Source organism: Thalia democratica, chromosome 6 (assembly GCF_965202585.1).
Source record: "Thalia democratica chromosome 6, ktThaDemo2.hap1.1, whole genome shotgun sequence".
Taxonomy (NCBI): Eukaryota; Metazoa; Chordata; class Thaliacea; order Salpida; family Salpidae; genus Thalia; species Thalia democratica.
In genome coordinates, this window is record NC_139170.1 from 49,726,172 (window position 1) to 49,752,092 (window position 25,921).

Consider the following 25,921-nt stretch of genomic DNA (forward strand, 5'->3'; position numbering starts at 1 on the left):
CAGGTGCGTAGCTGGATTGTTTCTGCAGCGCTTTAATACCTTTAAAAGATTCTTTTGATTTACATATTTTACTCACTGTAGTTTTGATTAGCTAAAACTTTTTAGGATAAACTTGTAAAATGTTAGTTTAATTTGAAGGCTAAGATTTTTACAATCCACTTCCCTGCTATTTATATAAAGAAAATACAACTAACTCTTTGCTGTAAATTTTTGAAAAAATGTTATTAATATGCTAAAATATCGAGCAAAAGCAAAGCTATACATTTCTAAAGACTTAAAAATTTAAAATCAATAAATGTTTGTACAACTTGAAAACAGAATCTTTGCTGTGTCATACGAGTTGGGAAAACTCTTGCCGGTTCGTTGCGACGCTCAAATGAACACTTTATTATTTCCTCCTTAAACTCTCTCATTTTCTTTGTGCACTGTTTTTATTCAACAAAACTAGAACTCATAAACCTAGTTGTAATTTGTTAAATCAATCACAAATAACTTGAGAGTATCTAGAATTTTTTTTTTAAGCCGTTTCGGTATGGTTGTCGTTTCGCCCTGTTATACTGCGGGCAAACGATTTGTTTTAAAACAGAGCAGTTGTAAATTAAGTTTGCTTAAGTCTAGCGCTTTCCGCATCTATAGTTTTTTGCACCTCATCTGTCGACACCAGACGTGTGGCAATTTAAGGATATCAAAGCGTTTACAACTTTTTAATTAACAAAAACTAAAACTATGCTTTATGTTTTAATTTTTCGAAAACTTATAAAAAGTTTGCAGTAAAAAGTCTTAAAAAATTGAAAAAACTTAATCTATGGCAACTTTGTTTATGATGTTTACAAAACTTTTTTGAATTCATAAAATTTTTTAAATGATTTAACACCCTAACAAACATTTTAAATAAAAATAGCTGGGATATGAAAAGGTAAGAGTTGTTAAAGAACGGTAAGTACTTAACCCCACTTAAAAGTATAAATTTACACTTATGTGTTTTAACATTTTTCTCTTTGTTATATCGCAGCAATCATTTCTTGTTCTAAAAATATAATTTAAATACGTTACTTAAGTCTCTTAGTAAACTTTGCGAACCGAACCAGCTATTTTTAAACATACCTGTTTAAGTATGCTATGCCAGCAAAAAAAATATATTAAATATTTTTTTTATAAACAAACAAAGCCTTAAAAAACTTCCAAACCAACTGGCCTTTTTCAACTGAGCGAAAAGCAGATCGTAGTGACTGTCGTATAAATTTTCCTGCGATGTGGGCAACAGACCGATACCTGATTGTTCAACTATTTCCACCTGAAATCTATGCTGTTCATTGATGAGGGCTTCCATTTCAGTATGTCGTCACTTCTGCCACTCTTGTAAAGCTTGAAATAGTTTAAATGTATTTTAAAACGATATCTATTTACGTGTATTAAAACAGCTATGTACTTAAGTCTATAGAAAAGCTTTAGATCAATTTGTTCCTGATGATCTTCGTTAAGCAATAAAGTTTGTCGTACTCAAATAAGCTTAGCTAAATAATAATATTGTAACTTGTTGACATATTTCACTCCAGCTTTCACGTCGTTCTAAACAAACGATTCACACAGCAATAAAAAATTTGTGATTAGAAAAACTAACTTGCATGTAAATTTAGTAAGACTGAAAATTAACAATGGTGTTATTGATTGAATTCCATATTTTGTTGTGAATGTATTTTGTTCCACGTTTGCATTATTCTCAGTAAATATTTTTTAGCAATAAAAAAAGATCATGTTTAAGAATTCTAGTGATTTATTTATAGAAATAAAAGTTTAATTAATGTTGTTAGACATAGAAAATATGTTATTCAATTATTATAGGGTTTCCAATGGTATCAAAATATATGTTAAACATTAAAAAACTTGAAATGACTTTCTTTGAAACTCCATACTTTTCCAGTCATAATATTAAATTCAATGTAGTTTATTGTGTAGTTTAGCTAATCTGAACCTTGAATAAAACTAACTTATTTTTCTGTACTAAGTCTTAACGAAAATAAATTTAATTTTTAAATTAACTTTTTCACTGGCAAAGACTTTTATACAAACTTTTTACAAACTTTAAACAAACTTTTTAACTACAATTGATACTTTTATTTCAACGGTTGAAAACTTAAAAAGTTAATAAAAATAGATAATTACAGCTTGGTCTTTAATCTAGCTTTTGTTTTGTAACACCAGTACGCTAAAAAACTAAACCTACATAGTTAGATTAAAATTTAATAAAGTTTTATTGTTAACAAACTATAGCATTAAATTTGTACACGGTAAGGTAAAATTATGTTACATATTTTAACAAAATTTTTGATAGACGTTTAATATGTTTTGTTAACGAAGAACAACATTTTGAAACATTTGAAATCTTACAAAAAGTTATAAACCAACCTACTAATATACAAAGTTAATTAACCGACTAAAAATAAGATCTCAAAACGCTTATTCCAAGGACCTTGTTGTACGAAAAAACCTTTTAGTTATAGAGTACCTTTGATACCTATTAACGTACCTTTGAGGACAAGCCTTATAACTAGTAAAAGTATATATATTTAAACCTTAAACCCTAGAATCTAGATTATTTTGATAAAGTGTTATTAAGACACATTTTTTCTAAAAGTATAAGGAAAAAGAAGAATGTACTATACTTTTTTAACTTTAGAAGAGTTAAAATAAAGAAGTTAAAATACTTTTTTTATTAGATATAATATCTTAAATGCTATAATTTAACTCCCGCAAAAGATGTAAGCTATCGAAATTTAAACCTACTTTTTATTTGATACGATCGCTAAATCTAAGACAAAATTCGAAGAAATTTTTTTTGCTCTGTTTGAATTTTTTCATAGCTATACATTTTAAACTTAAATCGATAATTTAAGTAAAAAATTAGATGTTAAGATGTAAGAGCATAGTAGAAGCTGGGTCATGATGGTAAAGCAGCAGTTTTGCATTTAGCTTGATGCTGCAAACTTTGATATTTGGTGAAATAAAAACAATGGCTTAAGAATCTCAAACTAGTATCATTATTCTGTAATTAGTTGAAAAAATGTAAAATCTTCATTGAAGAAAAAAAAAAGCTTTCATTTTTATTAGTGAGTAGTTTTTAATAACCTTTATATAATTTAATTTCAAGTATATCATGGTGTAGCTTTAACAAAAATTGTAAAATATCAGGAATTTTGTTCCATAAGCTTAGAACTTGTTCATACAGATACTTATGCTAATAAATTTAATCAGCACTCAGCAGACTTACTTATTTTTATCTATTTTAAATAAACCATGTTAATAAAGTGTTTGTAATACAGTTGGTTCACTAGTCTATAGAAGTTAGACAAGCTTATCACCAGTCACTTATTTAAGAAAAAAAAAAACAAAACACAAAATCAAAGATTATTTTTCAAACTAAAGTTTGTCAGCTTTATGTTCACTCTTGTGACAGTAATCACATGGTTGGGTTGTTGGTGTGATTTTTGTTATAGTGCTAATGAACACTTGAGGATTTGAGCTTAATTTTTTACCCACACTTTATGGTTTTATTGTTAAGATTTAAGCAATTTAAAATATTAAAAAAAAACATCAGTCTCAAACTCTACCCTTTTAATTGATTAAAGTTTTCTTGGATAATATCAAATGTGTTACATTATGTGTAACTTTACTTGCCCCATTATTATTAAATTATAATTAAACAAAAAACTATATAAGAAAAAAAGAACTGTCTTTTAAATAAATAAACAAGCCCTTGGTGACACCCCATTTGGAGAACACTCTAACAATCAAATATCCTAACAATAAAACCCACTAGTGTGGAAAAATCATATATATGTATATATATATAAAATACATTTTAAATCACTTTCCGTTATTAGAAATTATGATTAATTTCAAATCTCTAATTTCAAAGCTTTTTATCAAATCTTTTTTAGTTTTAAACTTATAGCAGTTAGTTGTTATTGTATTTACTTATATAAAATGCTCTCAATAATTATAATTTTTAATAAGTATATGCAAGGACTATTCCTTGGGCACAACAGGTTTCAACAAATTTAATTTTGGAGACAAAGTTAATATTAAATTTATTTATTTACACTAAGGCAACAACGTTTCACCCCTAAGAGATCTTCAGTCCTGCAAAATAAAATAAAAATAAGTCAATGGATAACTAAAAATATATAAATAATACAATAATATAATATAATTTCTAATAACAGAGATGATTTAAAAAGTATTTTATATATATATCAACATGCAATTAAAATGACATTACATCAGTAATATCTTTCTGCCTAGCTTACTCGACACATTTTATATTCTAAATCAAAAAACTAAAAAAAAAACAGATGAAGAATTTGCTTTTTATGTAAATAAAAAAAAGTATTATTTTACAGAGAAAATTTGTTTATTTAGTGCAGGGTTTCCCAAACTTTTTTGCAAATAGCCCCCTTTAAAGAAATTGAAAAAGCAATGGCCCCCTTCAACAAGATTACTCATAAACTACGATAAAAAACACCAAAGACCTTTTTTTTTGCTCTTCATCTGCAACTTGAGAATATCTAGTGTAAGTTTCTAAATTAACATAAAATACACATAAGATCTTTTTTTATGCTCTTCATCTGCAACTCAAGAATATCTAGTGTAAGTTTCCCTCTGTGGCTCCTTTATTGCTCATGCCCCCCTCTTCCCCCTTTGCTGCTGCTCTTGGCCCCCTGAGTATCTGTCATGGCCCCCTAAGGGGCCACTTGGCCCACTTTGGAAAACCCTGATTTAGTGTAATAATGACATCATAATACAACAAAAGCAGTTGAAATGTCTTTAATTTATGCCTATAATTATAAGCTTTCATTTAAGATATAAATTATAAGTCTAGGACATGTATAAGTAATTTTATTACAGTTTAAGTCAAAAAATCAAAAAATATGTGATTTTTGGGGTTGAAGTCAGTTTTTTGGGCATCAACTTTTTTGTAAAATCATTATTTCTTTTTTTAGATCCTTCTTAATGAAGCAAAAACACATACATCCAAATCATATGTACTCACAAGTCCAGCAAACATAACCCAAGTACTCCCTACCCCTAACACATCACAATCTGATGCCCATTTAGCTTGAATCAAATTTCAACACTAACAAAACATACATGCTGAAGCACTCTAGATCTACTCCTTGTTGTAGTTATTTAACAAAAAATTTTTATATCTAAATTTAAAACAGTTGTTTCTTAAGTTTTTAAAAGTTTCAGGGACACTAGGCCAAAACTTGGAATCCAAATACCTAAAGCAGTTCAGGCCAATTTTGTTTTAAGTCTTTTGGTTAAAAAATTATTTTCTTTGAAAATCTTGTGTTGTGCAATTGATTAAAGCTAGAGCAAGTGTAAATCTATTGTGCTCTTTATCAAATTCTGTTATAATATTACGCTGCAATTTACAAATTTGCAATTTATACACATCATTTAATTTTAGCACACCAGTTTTTTTAAACAGGTTTTTTGTTGTCAAGGCAGGCACATGACAAACATACCCGATTACTCTCTTTTTCATACAAACAAATGGTTTTAAGTAACAGTCAGCAGCACCACCCAAGCAGATATACAATATTGGATGTGCGGATAAAACAAACTATAATATACCATTTCAAGTGTAATTGTGTTCAAATAATATCTCAATTTTGACAAAACATTACAACTCCTAGACAACTTTAATTTCAGAGAACTCTGTTTCTTCCAATTCAGCTTATCATCCAAAACCACACTCAAGTATTTTATACTATCACTCTACTGAATAAGAAAACCATTAGTCTTAACACTAAATTTACACTTTTCTGAGGTTATATTGAAAAGCAAAATTTTGTTTTTGAATAATTAATAAAAATTTTATTAGTACGTAACCATTTATCAACTTTAACCATTTCCTTATAAATAACTTCATTTTAACACTAAGGATCACTATGTTGGTAGCTTAAGCAGGCATCATCAGCAAACAATTTCATATTTATCTCAGTAGAGGAAAAATATCATTAATATACACAAGAAACAACAAAGGACCCAAACAAGAACCATGTGGTATTCCAACATTTACAATTTCTTGTTCAACATTAACATTATTTATGACAGTTGATTGGCTTCTATCTTTTAAATAGTTGTTTAGTAAGTATAACATTGAACCTTATATGTTATAACTTTTACGTTTTGATATTTAAATTTTATTATTAACCGTGTTAAATGCTTTAGCCAAATCCAAAAATACAGAGCAATTTATTAGTTTTTTCTCACCAGCCTCAATTAACTCATCAACAATCTGATTCACAGTTAGTCCAGTTGTACTATTTTCTCTAAACCCCTATTGTTTCTCATGTAGTACCTCATTCAACAAAAAGAATTTTTTCAATCTCTCACCCACTAAAAGCTCAAAAAATTTTGAAAATGTGGATAAAAAAGAAATAGTATTAATGTATTTTTTTTACCAGATTTATAAATTAGGATTGCCTCATCAAATTTAAGCAACTCAGGAAACACACCATACTCAACACATTTATTATACAATTTAGAGCTAATTCTGAGCTTCATAAAAAGAGTACTAGGGACTATTAATTGAGTTAATTGAGATAACTATACCTTTTGTTATCCACGGTTTAACTTTTAGTTTTTGTTTTTTACTTAATATTTTGACTAACGCATGATCAAATACTGTCCCACTAAAAATACTCTCAAACTCATCCCAACATTTTTTAATATCTTCACAACTTTCTGCACACTGACTCATGTTTCTCAATTTCACACTCAAAAGTAACTTCATATCACAATACTCATTTTTAAACTTATTGCATTTGTTTTCACAGATATCAAGCATATGATCAGATATATCATAATCCACCACATTGACATTTAGCTTTTCACATTCAAAACTAAAATAAGCATGAACAATCAAAGAACTAGAGGAATAATCAGCAGACTGCCTAGTTGGCAAATCAACAACTTGCAAAGCACCAGCACTAGAAATACAACCCAAATAGTCACAAGTACGCAGATCTCTATTAATAAGTTTATATTTATACCACCACCAGTTATATGATATTTATTCTTTTCATTTATAGGTCTAAAACGTTGAGGAGGTTTTTTTAAAAGTGTTAAATGCAGTTCTTAGATGTCTATATACATTATCGACTATAAAAGATATTATCTCAAATTTAAAAGAGATCCACATATTGTATTCATTACACTTTTCAAAAAACACACCTTCTACAACCTCATAAGAGTGACAAGCTCTAACAAAAAATGCAACACTACCAGTTAGATTATTATTAGACAATTTATTTACAAAATTATGTCCATACAACTTACATACAAAAGGTCTCAGATTTGTTAGCCATGTTTCACACACACATATCACATCAAGAAACTCCTCAACTACACTCAAAATTCCTCAATTTTATAAATATTTTCATTCAAACTTCTTATACTAATAAAAACAGTACTAGTACAATTTTTTTTTAATTTCACACTATACAAATCTAAGTAACTCTCATTGTTTATTTCAGAAATACTAGGTTTAACAGATTCACAAAAACAATCATAATCAAAGTTATTTACATTCTGAAAGGGAAAAACATGTATCACAATAAAACTTGTAATCACCTTGTTGGTATAGGCTTCATCTAGAATCTAGATCGGCAAACTGCGGCCCGCGGGCCGCATTAAAATTTTGTTTTAACTAGTTTAATATATTAATACTCTTGAAAAAACAAAAATGAAATTTTAGTGTTATTTTTAAAGGATAATCTAACGCCTAAATTATTTTTGTTGAAAAAAATTATCTTTAAATATGTTTTTTAATGCACATAAAAAATGTTCCTTTTTTGACCTGCCAACCCCTGATCTAGATTAATAAAAATTTTAAAACATGATTTGCAGAAATCACCACTCCCAACATAAACTAGTCTTAGGTTATTTACACAGTCTATACAATAAAAAGGATCTTTGTTATTAGTATAAAAACTAAACTCATGTTCAGATATTCCTCAACAATTCAAGGGCATAGGGGAGAGGGGGGGGGTAAAACACTTTTTTTTCATAATTTAATCTTATTTTATATAGCTTTTACTAAGCTACAAAATGACTTTTACAGACTTAAAAAAATCAAAACTGTTTTTGAGATATAGCTGGTCAAAGTTTGAGGCAACAACAGGGTCCTTATGGGAGGCGCAAACTAAAATTGCAAATAACTAGAAATCCTTAAAAATCTATCTCCTCCTACTTTTTTGTAGATAACTACCTCAAACTTTCAGGAAATGTTTCTTGCAATATTTAGAAAATTCAGTCAAACAAAACTTTTAATAACAAAAAAATAAAAAATTTATAACAAAAAAACAAAAAAAAATTATTATTTTTTGATTTTTATAAGATTTTTTCTGATATAATTTTCTAAATAGGAACAGTTCCTGAACTTTTATCTCATGAAACCTATTGTTGCCTTAGACTCTGACCGGCTATATCTCAACAATTATTTTGAATTTTAAAAATCTGTAAAAAGCATCTTGTAGCTTAGTAAAAACTTGAAATAAGATCAAGTTGTGAAAAAAGTGTTTTACCCACTTATCCTCCCTATGCCCTTAAATGGAACCATCTTTCACAATTATCACAACAAAAAAAATCAGTTTTTGGAGATTTAAAATCTTTTTGACATACACTGCATACAAAATCAATATTTACTATCCTATCTAACTCTAAATTATACTTACTCATCTAAATATAGTTAATATAAAGACGATCAAGTTAATTATAAGTTGTTTTTTAAGAATATTTTCCTAGATATTTTACACAGCAAACTAAGATAGCCTTGCTTGTTTCCATCTCCCTCATCAAACGACCAGACTACCAAGAGAACTTCCAGTCATTAGCCTTTTGGAACCTTATTGTATAACTTGACTATCTTAACAACAAAATTATACTACTATTTTGCTGCAATAACACTGGGTATTCCAAATTGAATGTCACCAATTGTTTTTTGTTTAAAAGATAGTTTATGTTTTTTTTGGTTAATTAAACTAGATATTAATGGGTCAGGTAATTAATTTTTCATAGTACAAATAGATTTTCTTTGTCTTAAATTAAGTTTTTTTTGTTCTTACTAAAGTTGTTCAACTTGTATTAAAGTCTACATTTTTATCTTTTAATTCCCAATTATATTTAAAATGAATGGATTTGTATATCAAAATAAAATCTGTATATATATTTTTTTACTTAACTGTTCTTTTTTACTTATGGTTTAACTATTGAAACTGTAAAAAAATATTAAAAAACTGTTTAACAAAATGGTTAATTTCTTATAAAATGGTGCCTAATATTATCTATAAGTTGCTTTCCATACCCTGTTCTCGATAAAATAAAAGGTTGTGTAGTGTATTTACAAGGTATTTCTCAAGCTAATAACTTAACTCAGAAAAGCTCAAGTTTTTTTATACTATTTTTTTTTAATTGTTAAAGCCCTATATATTTTTTTATGTAATTAGTTTGATAAGAAACCTATGGCAAATATTAACTTAAATAAACGGTTTTATAGTTGGCTATTTATTCAAAAGCAAAGTTTCATATTCATCATAATTTAATTTATTTTGATTTTTCGTAATAATATTCTTGTAATATTTTATACAGCTAATCATATAAACCTCTTAATTTTGAAATGTAAGTTTCAAAAAATATAAACTACTATAGACATTATAATTGGCTGTAAAGACAAAATATTTGTAATAAACATTACTTATTGTACGTTATTTAATTTATTTTGATATTTGTAATAATATTCTTGTAATACTTTATACAACTAATATAATAGACCTCTTAATTTTGGAATATAAGTTTCATAATAAAAAACTACTATTGACGTCATAATTGGCTTTTCAAGATACTTGTAATAACCATTATTAAATGTACACTATTTAGTTTATTTAAATCAAAAGTAGTTTTTATATTTTAAAACTTATATTCCAAAATGAAGAGGTTTAAAAGATTAGCTGTACAAAATATTAGAATAATATTATAAAAAATTCAAGGTAAATAAAATAGTGTACAATAAAATATGGTTAATACAAGTATTTTGTTTAAAACAGCTGATTTTGATGTCATTAGTAGTTTTTATACTTTGAAACTTATATTCCAAAATTAAGAGGTTTATAAGATTAGCTGTACAAACCATTACAATATTATTACAAAAAATCAAAATAAACTAAATAGTGTTGAATATGGAACTTCACCTTTGAATATAGAACCAACAATAGAAAAATCTTAAGTCTTGCATTAATGTTCAATATGATCAATAATAAAAATAACAAAAGTTTTTATTTTGTTTCTATTTTGATGACTAAATTGTGGGTGTCTCATACCTTGTTTGTAATAAGTTGGTTTTATATTATAAAGTTTTATTTTAGCTGTTAAAAACTTTTCACCCCTTTTAACAAAAATCCAATTAAGTATCATTTAAGGTATAAGTGATCTAAGTTAGTGAGTTCAGTATGTTCTTTATAAAAGGTTCAAACTAAAAAGTGAAAGAAGTCTATTTCACTATAAACATATTTATTACTTTATTGCTTCCTATCTTCTAATATTACAATAAAGTCATAACTAGTATTTATATCTTAAAAGTTTGTAAACTTTAAATAAAAAAAAACATTAAAGATTTTTTTTTGTCTAAAATCTCAATTTTCTTAGATGTTTTCAAAATGTTAAAACTTTGTTTTTTAAACAGGGTGGCCTGGCCATTCACACATCATTTCCAAAAAACTTGTTTTTTTCAACTAAAATCATAATCAACCTATAATTTTACACAGTTTTAAACGTAAAAAACAGTTTTAGATTAAATAATAAACACATAAAAAAGTTGTTTAGAATTTTATTCATAAGTTTATGAAACAAATTTAAGGCCATAGGGGGGTAGGCCATATGTTTTACAGGTTGATCTTATTTTATAGACTTTTTAATAAGTTTCAAGTTGCTTTTTACCATTAAAAAAATTCAAATTATTTTTTGAGATATGACTGGTCAAAGTTGGGCTACATAATGGGTTCCTTATGGGAACGGAATACTAAAACAGCAAAAAAAGCTATTATATTTAAAATCTATCTCATCCTACATTTTTCAAGCAATCTTCTTCAAACTTTCACAGTCTAATCTTTATACAAAAACAAAAAAAAACGTTACTTTGGGTTTTAAAATATTCATGTAAAAATACCTTTAAAAAAAAAAGACTTTTTTTTAAATTTTGTTATAAAATTTTTATTTTAAATTATTAAAATTCATAAGTAGCATTTTTCTCTCACAATATAAGGAGCATTTCCTGAAATTTTGAAGAAGATTGCTTAAAAAATGAAGGAGAAAATAAATTTTTAGTGAAATTTAAAATTTCTGAGAAATTTGACCTCAAAAACGTTGCGTTCCATACGTTTTTATTGAAAACTTTTTACAAAATATAAAATAATAAAAAAGTTAAATGATACTTTTGAATTCTATAAAAACTGGCTTGTAGTATGTACTTAAAGCTTTCATATAAAAGCCAAAGTTAATTTTTGTAAAAATAAGTGTTGAACTTTTAATAGTTTTCACACATTTTTAATCTTCAGTTTAATTTTCTTAAAAGAAACAACAGGTTTGCTACTTTACCTGGAAAAACCTGGAGTTTTTTAAGTTTGAGTTTTTTCTTAATTTCTATAAAATAGATAAAATTAAAGTACTTAGTTTTCATGACTTATAAATCTGTAGTTTTAGCTAACTTCTCTGTTATGGAAACAATAACAATTTAACAAAAAATATAGTAAACTAAACAATGCACATTTTGTATGTTGTCATTCTTCTATTTTAGCACAAGATGAGTTTTATATACATCAGGCAAATTAATTTTTTTCTTAAAATTAAAAAAAAAGTTTTATAAAGCTTGAAGACTATTATTTAGATTAGTTACAATACATATATATTTTAATAAAATAGCAGTTTCACTTGCTATTTTACTATTTAAAAATGATTAATATAAAATCAATCAAGTTAGGAGCAAAATTTAATGATAAATTAAATAGCAGAAAAAATAAAACAGCAGTTCTTTAACTAGATAATAACTTACTACTAAAAGTTATCAAAAAAAGATTTGCTTTTGAAAAACCTAGAAGAAATTAAGAAAACCTTGAAGAAGCTAGGAAAACCAGGAAAGAAATTTGGAATAAACAAATGGCAACCCTGAAATAAGGAAAATTATACTTTTAAAAACTTATAAAATTAAAAAACTGGAAGATGCTAATAAATACAGTGGTCACCTTTACACAAGTATTAAAGAAATGTTTGCTTAAAACTTGAAGTCTTTAAATTAAAAAATAAAACATTTTTACAGGGTTGCTACAAAATTTGGAATCCTGGAAAAACCTGGAATTTGACAATTAGGCTTGAAAAACTTTTAAAAACCTAAAAAAAAATTTGAAAACCTCAAGATTAAATGCCAAAAATCAGTGGCATCCCTGTATTTAGTTAGTTTTAAAGCATTCAAAAAAAAAAAAAAGACAATAAAAATATTGTCGTTTGTATTTTTGTATTGCAGACTTTTTTAGTAGTTATCTATATACAGGGTTGCCAAAAAGCTTGGAATTCTGAAAAAACCTTGAAAAATTTTTACAACTTTGACAGAAAAAAAAACCTGGAATATTAGAAATATTGAAAAAAAGCCTAGAATTTTGTAACTAAATAACTTAAAATCCTAAAAAACCATGAAAAGTAACAAAATGTAGATCAGAAACAAAAAAATTATTATAAACATAGTTTTTTGTACCTTTTTTTGCTAAAACAAATTTTAAGTAGCTTTACAGTACTTGTATATTGTTTAATGAACAATAAAACAAAATTCTCAAAAAGTTCCGTCTAAGGACCTGGTGTACAAAAAAACTCTTGGTATCTTTTCAATGTTGTTAATCTATTTAAGGTGGCATTTTACATTTAGTTTTATTTTATAATAAAAATTGACTAAACTACTTGTTTTTAAAAAACCTGGAAGAAGTTTACAAAAAGCCCTTGAGAACCCTGTGTATATCAAAAGTTATTTAAAATGTATGCTATCAAAAAAGTCTGATAATTTGTACTTCAAAGCTTTTATACAAAACCAATTTTTAATGCTTGTAAAAAATGCACAGGGGTTGGCAAACTGCAGCATGAATCACAATTAAAATTTTATAACAACAATATTAAATTATTTTTTTACTCAAAAACTATTTTAATATTTCATTCTTACTAGCTTTTTTTTTACCGGTAAAAAGTTTTTAAGAGTATTAGAATTGTTGCATTTTAGACCTTCTAAATCCAATTATAAGGACTAAATTACAATTGATTTTAGTTTAGCAATGAACTTTACATTGCAATTTTTGTTTTATGTCATTATGATTTTTACCAAAATTTAAGTTAAAGTGGTTCAGTTCACAAATCAATTTTAGATGTACTAATAAAAAGTTAAATGACAATACATTGAAATGACATTTTCATATTTTACTTAAACTATAAAATGGTACTGTAGTTAATAAATGTTTAGCTCTAATAGTGTTTATACTACAAAATAAAAAATAATTTAATGAACTTGAGCACAAAATAGAGTTTTATAAAAGTATATCAAGGACACACGGTTCTTAGACTTTTTTAAACTAATATTAAATTCAAACCCCATTTCAAAGCTTGAAGTAAAACCCTAGTATATTTTTTTAGAAAATCAAACAATTAATAAGTTTTAAAAATAAATTTTGAGATGTAATCAGTTGTATAAAAGTTTTCCAATACAAACATGGGATGAAATTTTTTCAAAGATAAATTTCACACAAACTAAAAACAAATCTGTAAAGATATACCTCTTAATTTTTTCATTCTTAATGCTTCAAGTTTCCTGAAAATGTTTCTTGCACAATAGAAAAAATATGCTTTAGTATTTAAATAATTAATGTAAAATATTGCTTTATGAATAAAAAAACAACTTAAATCAAAAAAGAAAAAGATAGAGATGAAAAAGTTTCAATATGGATTTGTTTATAATTTAATACAATGAGAAAACTTGAAAACAATTGTTTTATAACTGTAGGTAAAGAAAGAATTTTATTAATGTTGTATTTTTTTACTATTTAAATTTGTTTCTCTTGTAAAGTACCCATTGAACTGCCTGACTTACATATACATCTGCTATATCTCTAAAGTAATTTTCAGTTTTAGAAAATGTGTAAAAGTAACTGGTAATTAAAAGGTCTAATTTTTTTTTTTACAAAAATTAACATTAAATCTCATATGAAAGCCCTAATTATATACTTTAAAATATTTTTCACAGAATAAAAAATATTTATTAACTTTTAAGATGTCTTCAGTTGTGTAAAAAGTTTTCAATACAAACTTATAGAGGAAAAATTTTTTGTTGACAATTTTCTCTAAAAAAAAACTTATTTAATATCTATCAGTTCCTTAATTTTTGGTCATTTAACTTCAAATATTCAAGAAATGTTCCTTACATTAATAGAAAAAATCCTTTGTAAGAATTAAGAATAAATTTAAATTAAAACATTTTAGACCTATACAAAAAAAGTTATAAATTTGTATTTATTTTTTCAATGCTTTTTACTACATATGACAGTTTTTTTTACCTTAAGTTTAATTTTATACTAAAAATGGTCCGAAAACTTGTCTTAAAAACCTGTAAGAAATTTACAAAAATCTTTTGACAACCCTGTGTTTTTTAATTCCTTTAACAAACTTTTTCTGTTGAAATATTTGCTGGAATTTTTTTTTTACTTTAGTCGTCCTAAACGGCTTGTAGCCATAAATGAAGTTTTTACAAATCTTGTTGTTATGATTTGCTAATTGTCTAGTTTAGAGCAATCAAGTGTAAACTAGTAAAAGCTCTATAATGACTGGAACTAGTTTGTTAATAAAATCTTTACATTCTAATTCACATTATAAAACAAAGTCATTGCCAAAAGCATATTAAATTTTATGTTTGATTTAAAAACATAAGCATAATAAGTAATATCTATGTGAAAATTCAAGTAAGCCGTAAATCTGGGTTCTAAACAAATGCCAGTAATCTATTATTTCAGGCAGTTAAACCATTTTATTAAATTAGAAAAGCTATATAGACCAGAAAAAAGCTGTCTAATGGAATACCAACCAAGCTGTTTACTCACAAATCTTTCATTATTTGTTTGACAAAAGATTATCTATGTAGTAAACGGCTTTTTTTTTCTTTTTTTTTGTGAATGAATGTTTCATTCACATAGAAAAAATCTGTTTACTTCATTTATATTTTTTGTGAAGTAAATGATTAAAGCTTAGTGAGTAAATAGTTTGGTTTATTTTTGAGCTATATAGCTTTTCTGACTAAGTACAATCAATAAATGTTTAAAGTTGATAAAATGTTAGCTTTAAGTTGATAGCTTTTATTGACATGTTTGTTTACTGATTGTGGGGTGAAGTTAAATTGTAAGTTAAATAGAAATTAAACAGGATTTTTGCAGTTTTATGATACTTAATGATGAAATTTTAAACAAGTGATATTTAGATATACTCAACCACTATTATTTTTCTCAAAAACTTTAAATATTTTGTAGGTTAATAGCTTTCTTAAATTGTTAAACAAGATATTTTTATTACGTAAAAAAATGTAAAACAAAGTTTTATATTTATGCCTCTTTTACTTTATTAGTTTATAAGTTTTAATGTAAGAATGCCACAAAAAAGTAATCCTAGTATAAAGGTTTTGGTAAGTAAGACTGAGAAGCCATACAATGACATATGTATTAGTTGTTAAATGCATATAAAATCTGCTAAATTATCTCCCCTATGATACATATTCCTAAAAAATTTCAGCATTTTACTGGTGTTTTCTGTTTTAGATATTTATAAATATTGTCTTTTTCTATTATGTTTTTTAGATCCTTACATGAAATTTAACATGATTTATTATGACTTAAAATTGGTCTCAACTTTTTGTGACTTATTTAAACTTCAGTTCTACTGTGGCTTTGTGGACTAATTTTGTCAGTTCTACTTTAACTTTGTGGACTAAGTCATGTCAGTTCTACTTTGACTTTGTGGACTAAATTTTGTTAATTTTACTTTGACTTTTTGGACTAAACTTTGTCAATTTCGTTTTGAAATTTTTGACTTGAAATTTGTCAGTTCTTTTTTGACTTAGTGTACTTGAAATTTCAGTTCAACTTTGACTTTTTGAACTAAAACTGGGACAATACTCTTTGTGACTTATTTGATTTAAACTTTGTCACCTACTTTCTGTGACTTAAGGACTTAAATTGTGTGTTTGTACCTTTTTGGTTTGCTTTGACTAAAATAATGTCACCTACTTTTTATGACTTAAAAACAAAATTGTGTCAATACCCTTTGTTGCTTGCTTATAAGCTAAAGGACTTAGAAAAATGTTTTTAATTTAGTCAAATGGTTTTAAATCATTAACTTATGCTCTTAAAGTAAATTTTTCTACATGTAATAATGTATGAGTAATTAGTTTGAAAACAATTTTTTTATGCAGTATTTCCACACACTAAGGTTACTCATAATAACTCAGGCTAGATTAATTTTTTTGAAAAACTGAGGAAAGTTTGGATGTTTTTTATAAATTTTAGACTTTAAATCCTACTTAAAAAAAAGTTTTATCAAATCCTTTTGTTATTACTTTTGTATCTAAGCTTGATCAGTAATTTTTATTTCAGTTTTTGGATTAAATTAACTACTTTTCATTTCTTATAAGTAGGACTAGTTTGATGTAATTAAGGCTAGTTTATAATCACTCATGCTTTTTTTTTTCTTCAAAAAGTTGCAACTTTGAAAGTTTAGTCTTCTTGTAATTTAGAACTTTTTTCAACAATACTTGTAATGTTAATAAAAAAAAAACAGTAGAAGTTTTAGAATTGTGTTCTAAGTTTATGAACTGTAATATTTTTGAGTACCTTGAAAGTTTAAAGTACTTAGCCTATAGATCAGAATTTTCCTACGTGCTCTCTTAGGGCCAATAAGCTGCAAAGGGGCCATGAAACCACAAATTAAAACTTACACAAGATATTCTGGAGTTAGTTATGTAGTGTAAAAACAGGTCTTAAGCCTTTTTAAAAGTAGCTTTGGAACTAGATGTTGGGAAATTTTTAACTTACACTAAATATTCTGGAGTTGATGATGAAGAAAAAAAAAGTCTAAAGGTTATCTTAGAGAAATCATATTGAAGGTGGCCATCGATTTTTAAATTTATTCAAAGAGCCCTTGTGAAAAAAGTTTGGGAAATCCTGCTACAGGTATATGAAGATAACTCATATTGATTTCTGTATAGTTCATTATAAAAAAATCTTATATAAGTTTAAGGTACTGAAGCTCTTGGCAAGCTGGTAATTTTTCTTAAAACTATCAACTGATTGCACATTAGTCATGACAACATAAGAGTTTATTAAAAAAATTACTGTAAAAATAAGGTTTTATAACCTGTAATTTTATTTTACATGAAAGTATATTTCAGACTTATATTAAAAAAAAATGAGTCAGGGAGCGTACGGAGGAGACGAGGTGGGAGCGGTGGTGGTTGACATGGGAACCAACTCTGTCAGGGCTGGTTTTGCTGGAGAGGAGCAACCCAAACACGACGTGCCGACCATGATGGGCGTCAGAAGCAACTTTGAAGAAAGTGAGGACACCAAGAAGTCAAAGTACATCACAGGTTCAAACAGGCTTAGCTTCCCCCAGGCAAAAGTTGAAATCGAGTCGCCCTTGAACGAGCATGGGGTAATTCAGAACTGGGAGGCCTATGAGAACTTGATGGAGCACACTTTCAACAGTTGCCTGCAAACAGACATCTCCAGGCATCCTGTCTTGTTCAGCGAGCCAGCTTGGAATGAAAGAGCAAAAAGGGAGAAGCAATGTGAACTGATGTTTGAGACATTCAACGTCCCTGCCTTTTTTATCTGCAAGACCCCTGTCCTCTCTTGTTATAGCACAGGCAGGTCCACTGCCATGGTGCTGGACAGTGGCCACATGTGCACTTCCGCCGTGGCAGTCCATGAGGGCTACGTCCTGCAAAAGTCTGTTGCCAGGTCGCCGTTAGCCGGCAACTTTGTCATGGACCAGTGCAGGGAGATGATAGAAAAATTGGGGGTGGAGATAAACCCGCACTACATGGTGAAGAAGAAGGGGGACGATGAGAACCCTTGGGAGAAGAAGTCGGATCTGGCTGAGGTGTGCAAGTCGTGGCACAACTACCAGGTGAAAAATGTGCTGAGGGATTTTGTGCAGCAGGTGCCATACGTGAACGACAAGGAGCTGAATGAACAGGAGTTGAGTATGGGGCTGCACAAGAGGCCATTTTACTTCCCGTGCGGGGCGAGCGCAGAGTACGGGGTGGAGAGGATGCAGGTGGTGGAGCAGTTGTTCAACACGTCGCTGGTGAGGGGAGCGGGCGCCAACAGCATGAACGGCACCTCCCACCTCGTGAAGAGCTCGGTCAACTTGTGCGATGTGGACTTGAGGCCCAGCTTGTACTCCAGCGTGCTTGTCACTGGAGGCAACTCCCTGCTGCAGGGCTTCCTCGAAAGGCTTCAGTACGAGCTGCAGAGGAACGTTCCGCCCTCGATAAGGCTGAAGCTGCACGCCCACCAGCTGTCAATGGAGAGAAAGTGCTCTGCGTGGATCGGAGGGTCCATACTGGCCTCGCTGGGAACCTTCCAGCAGCTGTGGGTGTCCAAAATGGAGTATGAGGAGCATGGAAGCTCCATAGTCGACAAAAAGTGCCCCTAACTTGATTGAAAATGTAAAACAACATTTTCTGATTTTTTTGACAGTTTTTGAGTGAATGATGTTGTAGAATGACTTGTACAAAGATAAGATTAGAACTATTTGAAAAATGGTGGTTTATATATAAAATGTATCTTAATTTTTTTTTATAATGCTTTTATTGGAATATGAATATTTCTTTTATGTATTTGTTCATTTCTTTTAATTTTTAGATTTATAGTTTGACCAAAATGTTTTTGAGGCTCATAGATTTTTTTTGAAATTGTAAAAAATACTTAGTAAAATGTGTTATGTTAACTTTTAAAACTATTTTGCAAACTACAATTTTAATGTTATTTGCTGTCCCTTGATGAAAGTTTTATTTTTGTTGTAAAATAGTCTGTTTAGTACTTGGGATGGATTTTTAAATGTTTTTAACAATTAAATATTGTTGTAAACAAAAGCAGTATTTCGACAGCACTAAACACACGATGCAGCAGCACAAAAGCGACGAGATACGGGAATACTTCAACGCGAACAGCAGCGGGGTTTACAACAGCAGTGACGAGGCGGATGCTGCGTGCAGGCTGTTTGGTGTGGCGAACGGCGAGCGGTTCATCAGCGTCAGGATACAAAACAAGCAGAGTGAGTTGGAACTTTTGTGAATTTTTAAAGATATTATTAGTTAGTGTTTATTAGTGTCAGGATACAAAACAAGCAGAGTGAGTTATCACTTTTATATTTTTTTATAGTGTTTATTAGTGTCAGAATACAAAACAAACAGAGTGAGTTGGAACATTTGTAAATTTTTTGAGATATTATTAATTATTGTTTATTAGTGTAATAAACATAGATAAGAATAATAAAGAATGATAACTAAGCTACAAGTTGCTTTTTACAATTAAATAATTCAAAATAATTTTTGAGATATAGCCGGTCAAAGTCGGAGACTACATTAGGCTCCTATGGGAGGCGCAAACTATAAAGGCGAAAGAAGACTATTTCACTAAAAATATACCTCCTACGTTTTTTGAGATAATTACCTCACCATCATATACTATTTAAGTCTTTGACTTTGACCGGGTGTATCTCAAAAAATATTTTGAGTGTTTAAAATCTGTAAAAAGCAACTTGTAGCTTAGTTAAAACTTGATAAAAGAAGACTAAATTGTGAAAAGATAAAGTACTACGCAAGTTGTTTTCATTATACATGCTAGCAAACTTACTTTCGCTAGGATCTGTATCAACAAACTGTTAGCTTGCACTTTTGAATTAAAAAAAAAATAATTTTTTCATAAATTTTTTTCAGTTGGAAACAAGAAGATATTTTTCGATTTGATCAGCGCGAGCAACAAGAGCTTGAAGTATTGCGACAAGACACCGTTCATCGTGTTAGAGAGGAACGAGAAAGAGTGCGATTTCGGCCAGCAGAGTTTCAAGAGACCGAAAAAGGTAATTTGTTATAAAGTTTGTCTGGCAAAGCCAATTAAGGGCATAGGGGGGCTTAGAAGGAGAAGATAAATTTTAAAAATTTCCGAGAAAATTGACTCCAAAAAACTTTTGTTCTATACGTTTGTATCGGAAACTGTTTGCAAAAATTACAATATCTCAAAAGTTAAATAAGGTTTTTTACTTCTTTAAAAACTAGCTTGTAGTTTTTACAAAGCTTTTATATAAAAGCCAGCCAATGTTAATTTTAGTATTAAAAAAAAAGATGGACCCCCTATGCCCCTAATGTTGCTGAGATAAATTTTTATGACATAAATTGACTATTGAGACAAAAACTGTTTGGTAAAGTTTTCAATAATAAGTTTGTGAGTACTGTGGAGATAAATTTGTCGTAACCGGCTAAAGTTTGTTTTCGCTTGTCTTTTTTGTATAGCTTTGTGATTGGAAATTTTATATTAATCTAATAAACAATTGTTCTCAGTTCAATACGTTGCACTTTTTAAAAAGTTTGTATATTCACATCATTGTTGTTATAACAGGAGAAAGCGATGCAGAACGGAAGAACCAAACAGAAGCCATGCCCGGCAAAAATCATCATTCGCCGCATAATCAAGTTTCCTCAGTATAAGGTATGTTTGAAAAAATATAAAAAATAGTTTATAGATCTATATAATTATTTCTGTTTGCAGAAAATCTTAACGTAATTGTTTAACAGCGGCAAAATGTTTGATAAGTCTATAAAACACCAATATACGCTATTATATAAATAAACTTAACCTGAAGACCACATCTCAAAAATTATTTTCAGCCTGAGATACACTTGTGACTTCTTGAGGTTGATACTAAAGAAATGTTGACTAACACAACTTTAATTAAGAATTTTTTATCTAATCACATTTAAGTTAATTTTGAATGAAAGAGAATAAGTTGATATGGTATTTCTAAAAATTTCATGATCTAATGATATTCTTTTATTTGATTTTATAGTTTTTATATACTATATACGCTTTTTTTATCATGATCTAGCTGTATTGATTAGCTGCATGTACATAAAAATAGCTGAAAATAAGGTCCTGTCCATTATTTGCTAAATAACGCTAGTTCTAAACTTTATAAAAAAGACAAGCCTTATAATAACTTTAAAGACGTAGAATATGTATGTACTGTACAGGACATTCGAAAATGTTATTATTTTTCATGTAAAATCAATTCTATACTATTTACTTGTGTTTTATTTGAAAAAAGTTTTAACTTAAAGATCATAAGGTGCGTACTTTATCAAGAAAAAGCTTATTTTTAGTGTTTATTCTAGCAAAATATTGAATAAAAGTTCATGGTAACGTGATAATACAAACGATGTTTTGCTCAAGACTTCTAATTAATCAGTTATTCAAGTTCAATTAAGTTTAAAGCTAGCTATTGTTACGGTGTAAATGCAACAGTTTATCCCTGGTGGGTAGGTCTCAAAAATGCACAAAGGTACGCTTTTAAGCGGGTCTTTTAATAGTTTATTATTTTAGATTTTATTTTCTTTATTTGTTTTCTTTTATATAAAAAAATATTTTCTATTTTTTTCTATTACTGTCACCCCTTGCCAATTGGTATTGCTTTCTGTATAACTATATTTTAAACTTTTTTACTACACTGTTACTTCTTACCCTCACTCTTGGTCAGTAAACGCTTACTATTACCGTGCAAATCTTTCACTCGTGCAAAATTTACTCCAAGCAAAAGCGACTCTGCGCAAAGCTGACCCGTTTCGATTCCGGGCATTTACAGATTATAAAACTTAGAATAATGAATTTGTAAAAATTTCAACACAAGATAAATATCTTCCAGAAATGCTAAAAATAATAATCTACACTCATTCGCTGTTGCCCTGAGCACTCTTTGGCTTTTAAGAGTATCCATCCTGTATAATCATGAAATAATGATCAAAATTTAACTATGACGTAATACGTAACACAATCATAACGTGATACGTTAAACGATTATGACGTAACACAGGTGGAAGAGGACACGAAGTACCACCGCGAGCAGATGTCCGCCAAGCTGAGAAAGGAAATGTTTCCCTCGAAAGGAATAGAATTGATGAAGCAGTGCGGCGTCGAACAGTGGGTCGTCGATTTTCCTTGCGCGGGTTCGCACAAGAACCATCAGATCGGCGTGGTTAGTTGTTTCATTTGTTTTCAGTTACATGTTGGACGCTTTACATTAAGTCAGGGTTTCAGTCAGAGTGAGTTGTTTCATTTGTAGTTGAACGCATTACAACGCAAAAAATCTGAAATTTAAGAAAATTTGAAAATAACCTGGAAAATCACTAAATAATCCTGGAAAAACCTGGACGTATAAAAATTTTTTTACATAAGTAGTAAAATTTCAATATGACACAATAAATTTATCGTATAGATAAAATTGTTTTGTCGTCAGGGTTTCTCAAACTCATTTTCATTTAAGTAGCCCATTTGGCAGAAGTTGAATTAAGTCAGAATTCGTTAATTAATCATAATAACTTACATTGAATATAAATGTTATCCAATTTCACCGTTTTTGTTTACATTCAGCCGCAAAGACAATTTAATTATTTTTGGCTGAATTAAAGCTTACGATGTAAGCATTGAACTCTGAAAGCAGCTTGCTTATATTTTGTATTATATATTTTTAGTATGATTTTGTTAGGGTTGCCAAAAAACCTGGAATTTGACAATTTAGTCTAAAAAACCTGGAATTTGAGAAAATAAAAAAAATCCTTGAATTTTGAAAAATTACTAAAAAACCTACAAATGTAAATAATTTTTACATGTTAAGTAGTAAAATTTCAGTTTGACATAAAAGTTTATCGTAAAGATAATTATTTTTTGTAATCATCAAAAATTATTTTTATTATAAAAAACATTTAATGAAGTTTTAAAATATCTTTTCAATGTCTTCATGCTGTTTAACACAGTTTTTTAACTGGATCATAATTTTAAACTAAAAGTAGACCTTAAAACGTGTAATTTTTAAAACTTGGAAGAAATTTTGAAAACCTAGAAGAAATTTTGAAAACCTGGAAGAAATTTTGAAAACCTAAAAGAAATTTCGAAAACCTGGAAGAAATTTTGAAAACCTAAAAAAAAGTTCGAAAACCCGGAAAAAGTTTGCCGAAAATATTCAGCGATCTGTTTTAACAACCAGTAATATTCTAATCCAACAAAACCACACATATGACAGAACAAGTCCAACGTGAATTACGACGACCACGCGCGCGGCATAATGCACCGCGTGTGCGACGAGCTTGGAGTGGAAGCGTACGAGAAATCGGGCAGCACGCTGAACAGACTACAGGCGGCGATCAACGGGCTGCTGAGGAACAAGAGAGTGGCGGGGAAGAAGCATGCTAGCAAGATCAGCGCCAACGACGTCAGGGACTTTCTGCTGCACGAGTACTTGCCCGCGTCGTATCACTTCAGCGAGGTTGCATTTAGATTTGAGTTTTAAGTATTTAGTTTTACACGAAAAATTTATCATGTAGATAATTTTTTGTCATCATCAAACATTTTTTGACAAATTACATTTAAAGTAGCTTCACAGTATATTTTCAATGTTGTTATACTACTTGGCACAGTTTTTAACCTTAAAATTAGCTTTTAACTAGAAATAGACGTTTCAGAAAAAGTTTCTCAAAAAAAGTTTGGCAATCCTTTTTAATTTTAAGTTTTCAGATAACTTTTGAAATTGTGTTTGTTGTATTTTGTGAGTTAGTAAAATCTATGAGAGTTTTTACTAGAAGTCGGGATTACAACTAACATTGATTAATATTCAGGCTAAGTTCTAAGGTTTTGGCTAGCTAAACATTTGAATATTTGTTTCAAATAAAGACAATTTAGTATGCATAATTAACAATTTAGGATGTTATTTTGTAGTATGAGCTTGAGTAAGTGCAGTAACCTCCCGCTTAACTACTCACCTCTTTAATTATTTCTAGCTTTAAACTGAGTACTTGGAGGAAAATTAAATTTTATTTTTATTGAATATATTATAATTAATATAATGAGAACAAGCTATATTTGCACAGGCTGTCGTTTTAGATAAAGTTTAAAAAAGTAAGGGTTTGAAGACCACCGTAGGTTGTTGTGGATGAAAAAATAAAGTTACAAAGGGCAACAGTTAAAATTAAGACTTTTAAGTCTATAAGAAATAGCATTTATGGGTTCAAGGCTATGGGTTCTAAAATTAGGAATATTTGATAATATGTTTAAGGTATAAATATATCGGGCGTTGAAATAAAGGATGAGGGCATAGTGACATTGAAGTAAAAATAAATAACTAATTTGTAGTAAAATGTGCGCAGTTTGTGAATCAGTTGTATTTTCACACAGGTGATCAAGTACAAGCACAAGAATGCTCCATTGACCGTAGAAGTGGAAGCAGACAGCTTGGACGAGGCGAGGAGACTGCAGAAGGGAAACTGGGTTCAGGAAAAAGTTCTTCCGCAGCCAAGCAAAGGTCTATTCAAACGCCATCAAGTTGTTAACGAAAATGCCCGCTTTTGCCAGCAAAAAGTTGTCAGCCAAGTTGTGAATGTCAAAATGATGCACGAAATAGTCGAGGTCGAGTCTAATGAAAACGAGATAGTCGATCTTGATCAGTGTGAGCTCTATCATAATCAAACTGATCCATTTCCCAAACCGCACGAAGTAGTATTCTTGGACCAACAACCGACTTTCGACGCATCTCAAATTTACCTTGACGGTTTATCCTCAGTGTACGCACCTGAATCCCATGCTTTTCAGGAAAAATTTTCAAAGCTGCAACCGCTGCCAATTCAGGCAGCTCTTCAGCCCAACAAGAGAAAACCAACCTCGTTCGCTGACATTGTTGCCATGCAACCGCCCGTTGCTAAGAAACTGAGGCTTCAAACCCAAGATGAACGTGACTTGCAGCAGTTTGAGATTGTGAGCACCTATGCAAAGAACGACGCTTACAAAACAAAAGACGACGCGAAAAATTTCGTTCCCGAGCGCCAAGACCCGTTCTTGTCTGCGTACCCGGACGAACATCGGTTCTGTTCGGCGCTTTGCCCAGAAAACGACGCCAACTTCGCCACCGGGGAAAATTACATGTTAAGTTGGGTTTCATGAAAATGACATCTGCAAACGTTTTCACGCTCGTTCACGCGACTTTTCAGACAGAAAGTCAGCTTCACTGAGTTTTCAGTTCTGTGTGCGTGTGTTGTTTGTTTTTCGAATCATGCCGTTAAATTTCGCTTGGAAGTGTCTGTATGTGTTTTGTTTCAAGCAAACTGTACCCACCGGCTTTGCATAATGCATTTAGTTTTATCTTAAATAATGTTTTTTTTTTAATGTGTTCAAAAATTTTGTAAGCTCTATCTAATGCATTTAGTTTTATATTATATAATGTTTTTTCTGAAATATTTTTAAAACTTTTGCAAGCTCTATATAATGCATTTAGTTTTACCTTAAATAATGTATTTATTATAATGTTTTTAGTTTTTCAGCGTGATCACTGTCAGCTAACTTTTTTTTGTCTTGAATTAAGTTTTGTTGCTAGTTTTTGAATTGATTTACGCTTACACTTGACATGTCTATACTTTTCAAAATGAAGTACTTTGTTGGAACATTTCCACATCTTGAGAGTCGTTGTTTTTATTTTACTCAAATGCAATTTGGTGTTTTGGTTTTCGTGTAAAACTGCTTCCGCA

The 25,921-nt window shown here is 29.2% G+C and overlaps 2 protein-coding genes across 3 annotated transcripts; both read left to right on the forward strand.

The window, feature by feature from the left end:
• The first annotated feature begins 3,019 nt into the window (after positions 1-3,019).
• LOC145837772 (uncharacterized) lies at positions 3,020-25,578 on the forward strand. Of its 2 annotated transcripts, XM_082945215.1 has the most exons (7): positions 3,020-3,107; positions 19,247-19,413; positions 20,078-20,220; positions 20,757-20,846; positions 22,225-22,386; positions 23,431-23,673; positions 24,579-25,578. In XM_082945215.1, exons 2-7 carry the CDS (start codon positions 19,260-19,262, stop codon positions 25,338-25,340), a joined length of 1,554 nt encoding a protein of 517 aa, XP_082801341.1. In that variant the 5' UTR covers positions 3,020-3,107; positions 19,247-19,259; the 3' UTR covers positions 25,341-25,578. The 2 variants fall into 2 exon arrangements, with proteins under 2 accessions (XP_082801341.1, XP_082801340.1); XM_082945214.1 differs by lacking the exon at positions 3,020-3,107 and having other exon boundaries at positions 19,197-19,413.
• On the forward strand, positions 17,529-18,792 carry LOC145837773 (actin-like protein 6B). The gene has a single exon (XM_082945216.1). The coding sequence runs from the start codon at positions 17,539-17,541 to the stop codon at positions 18,790-18,792; it is 1,254 nt and encodes a 417-aa protein (XP_082801342.1). The 5' UTR covers positions 17,529-17,538.
• Positions 25,579-25,921: the final 343 nt, after the last annotated feature.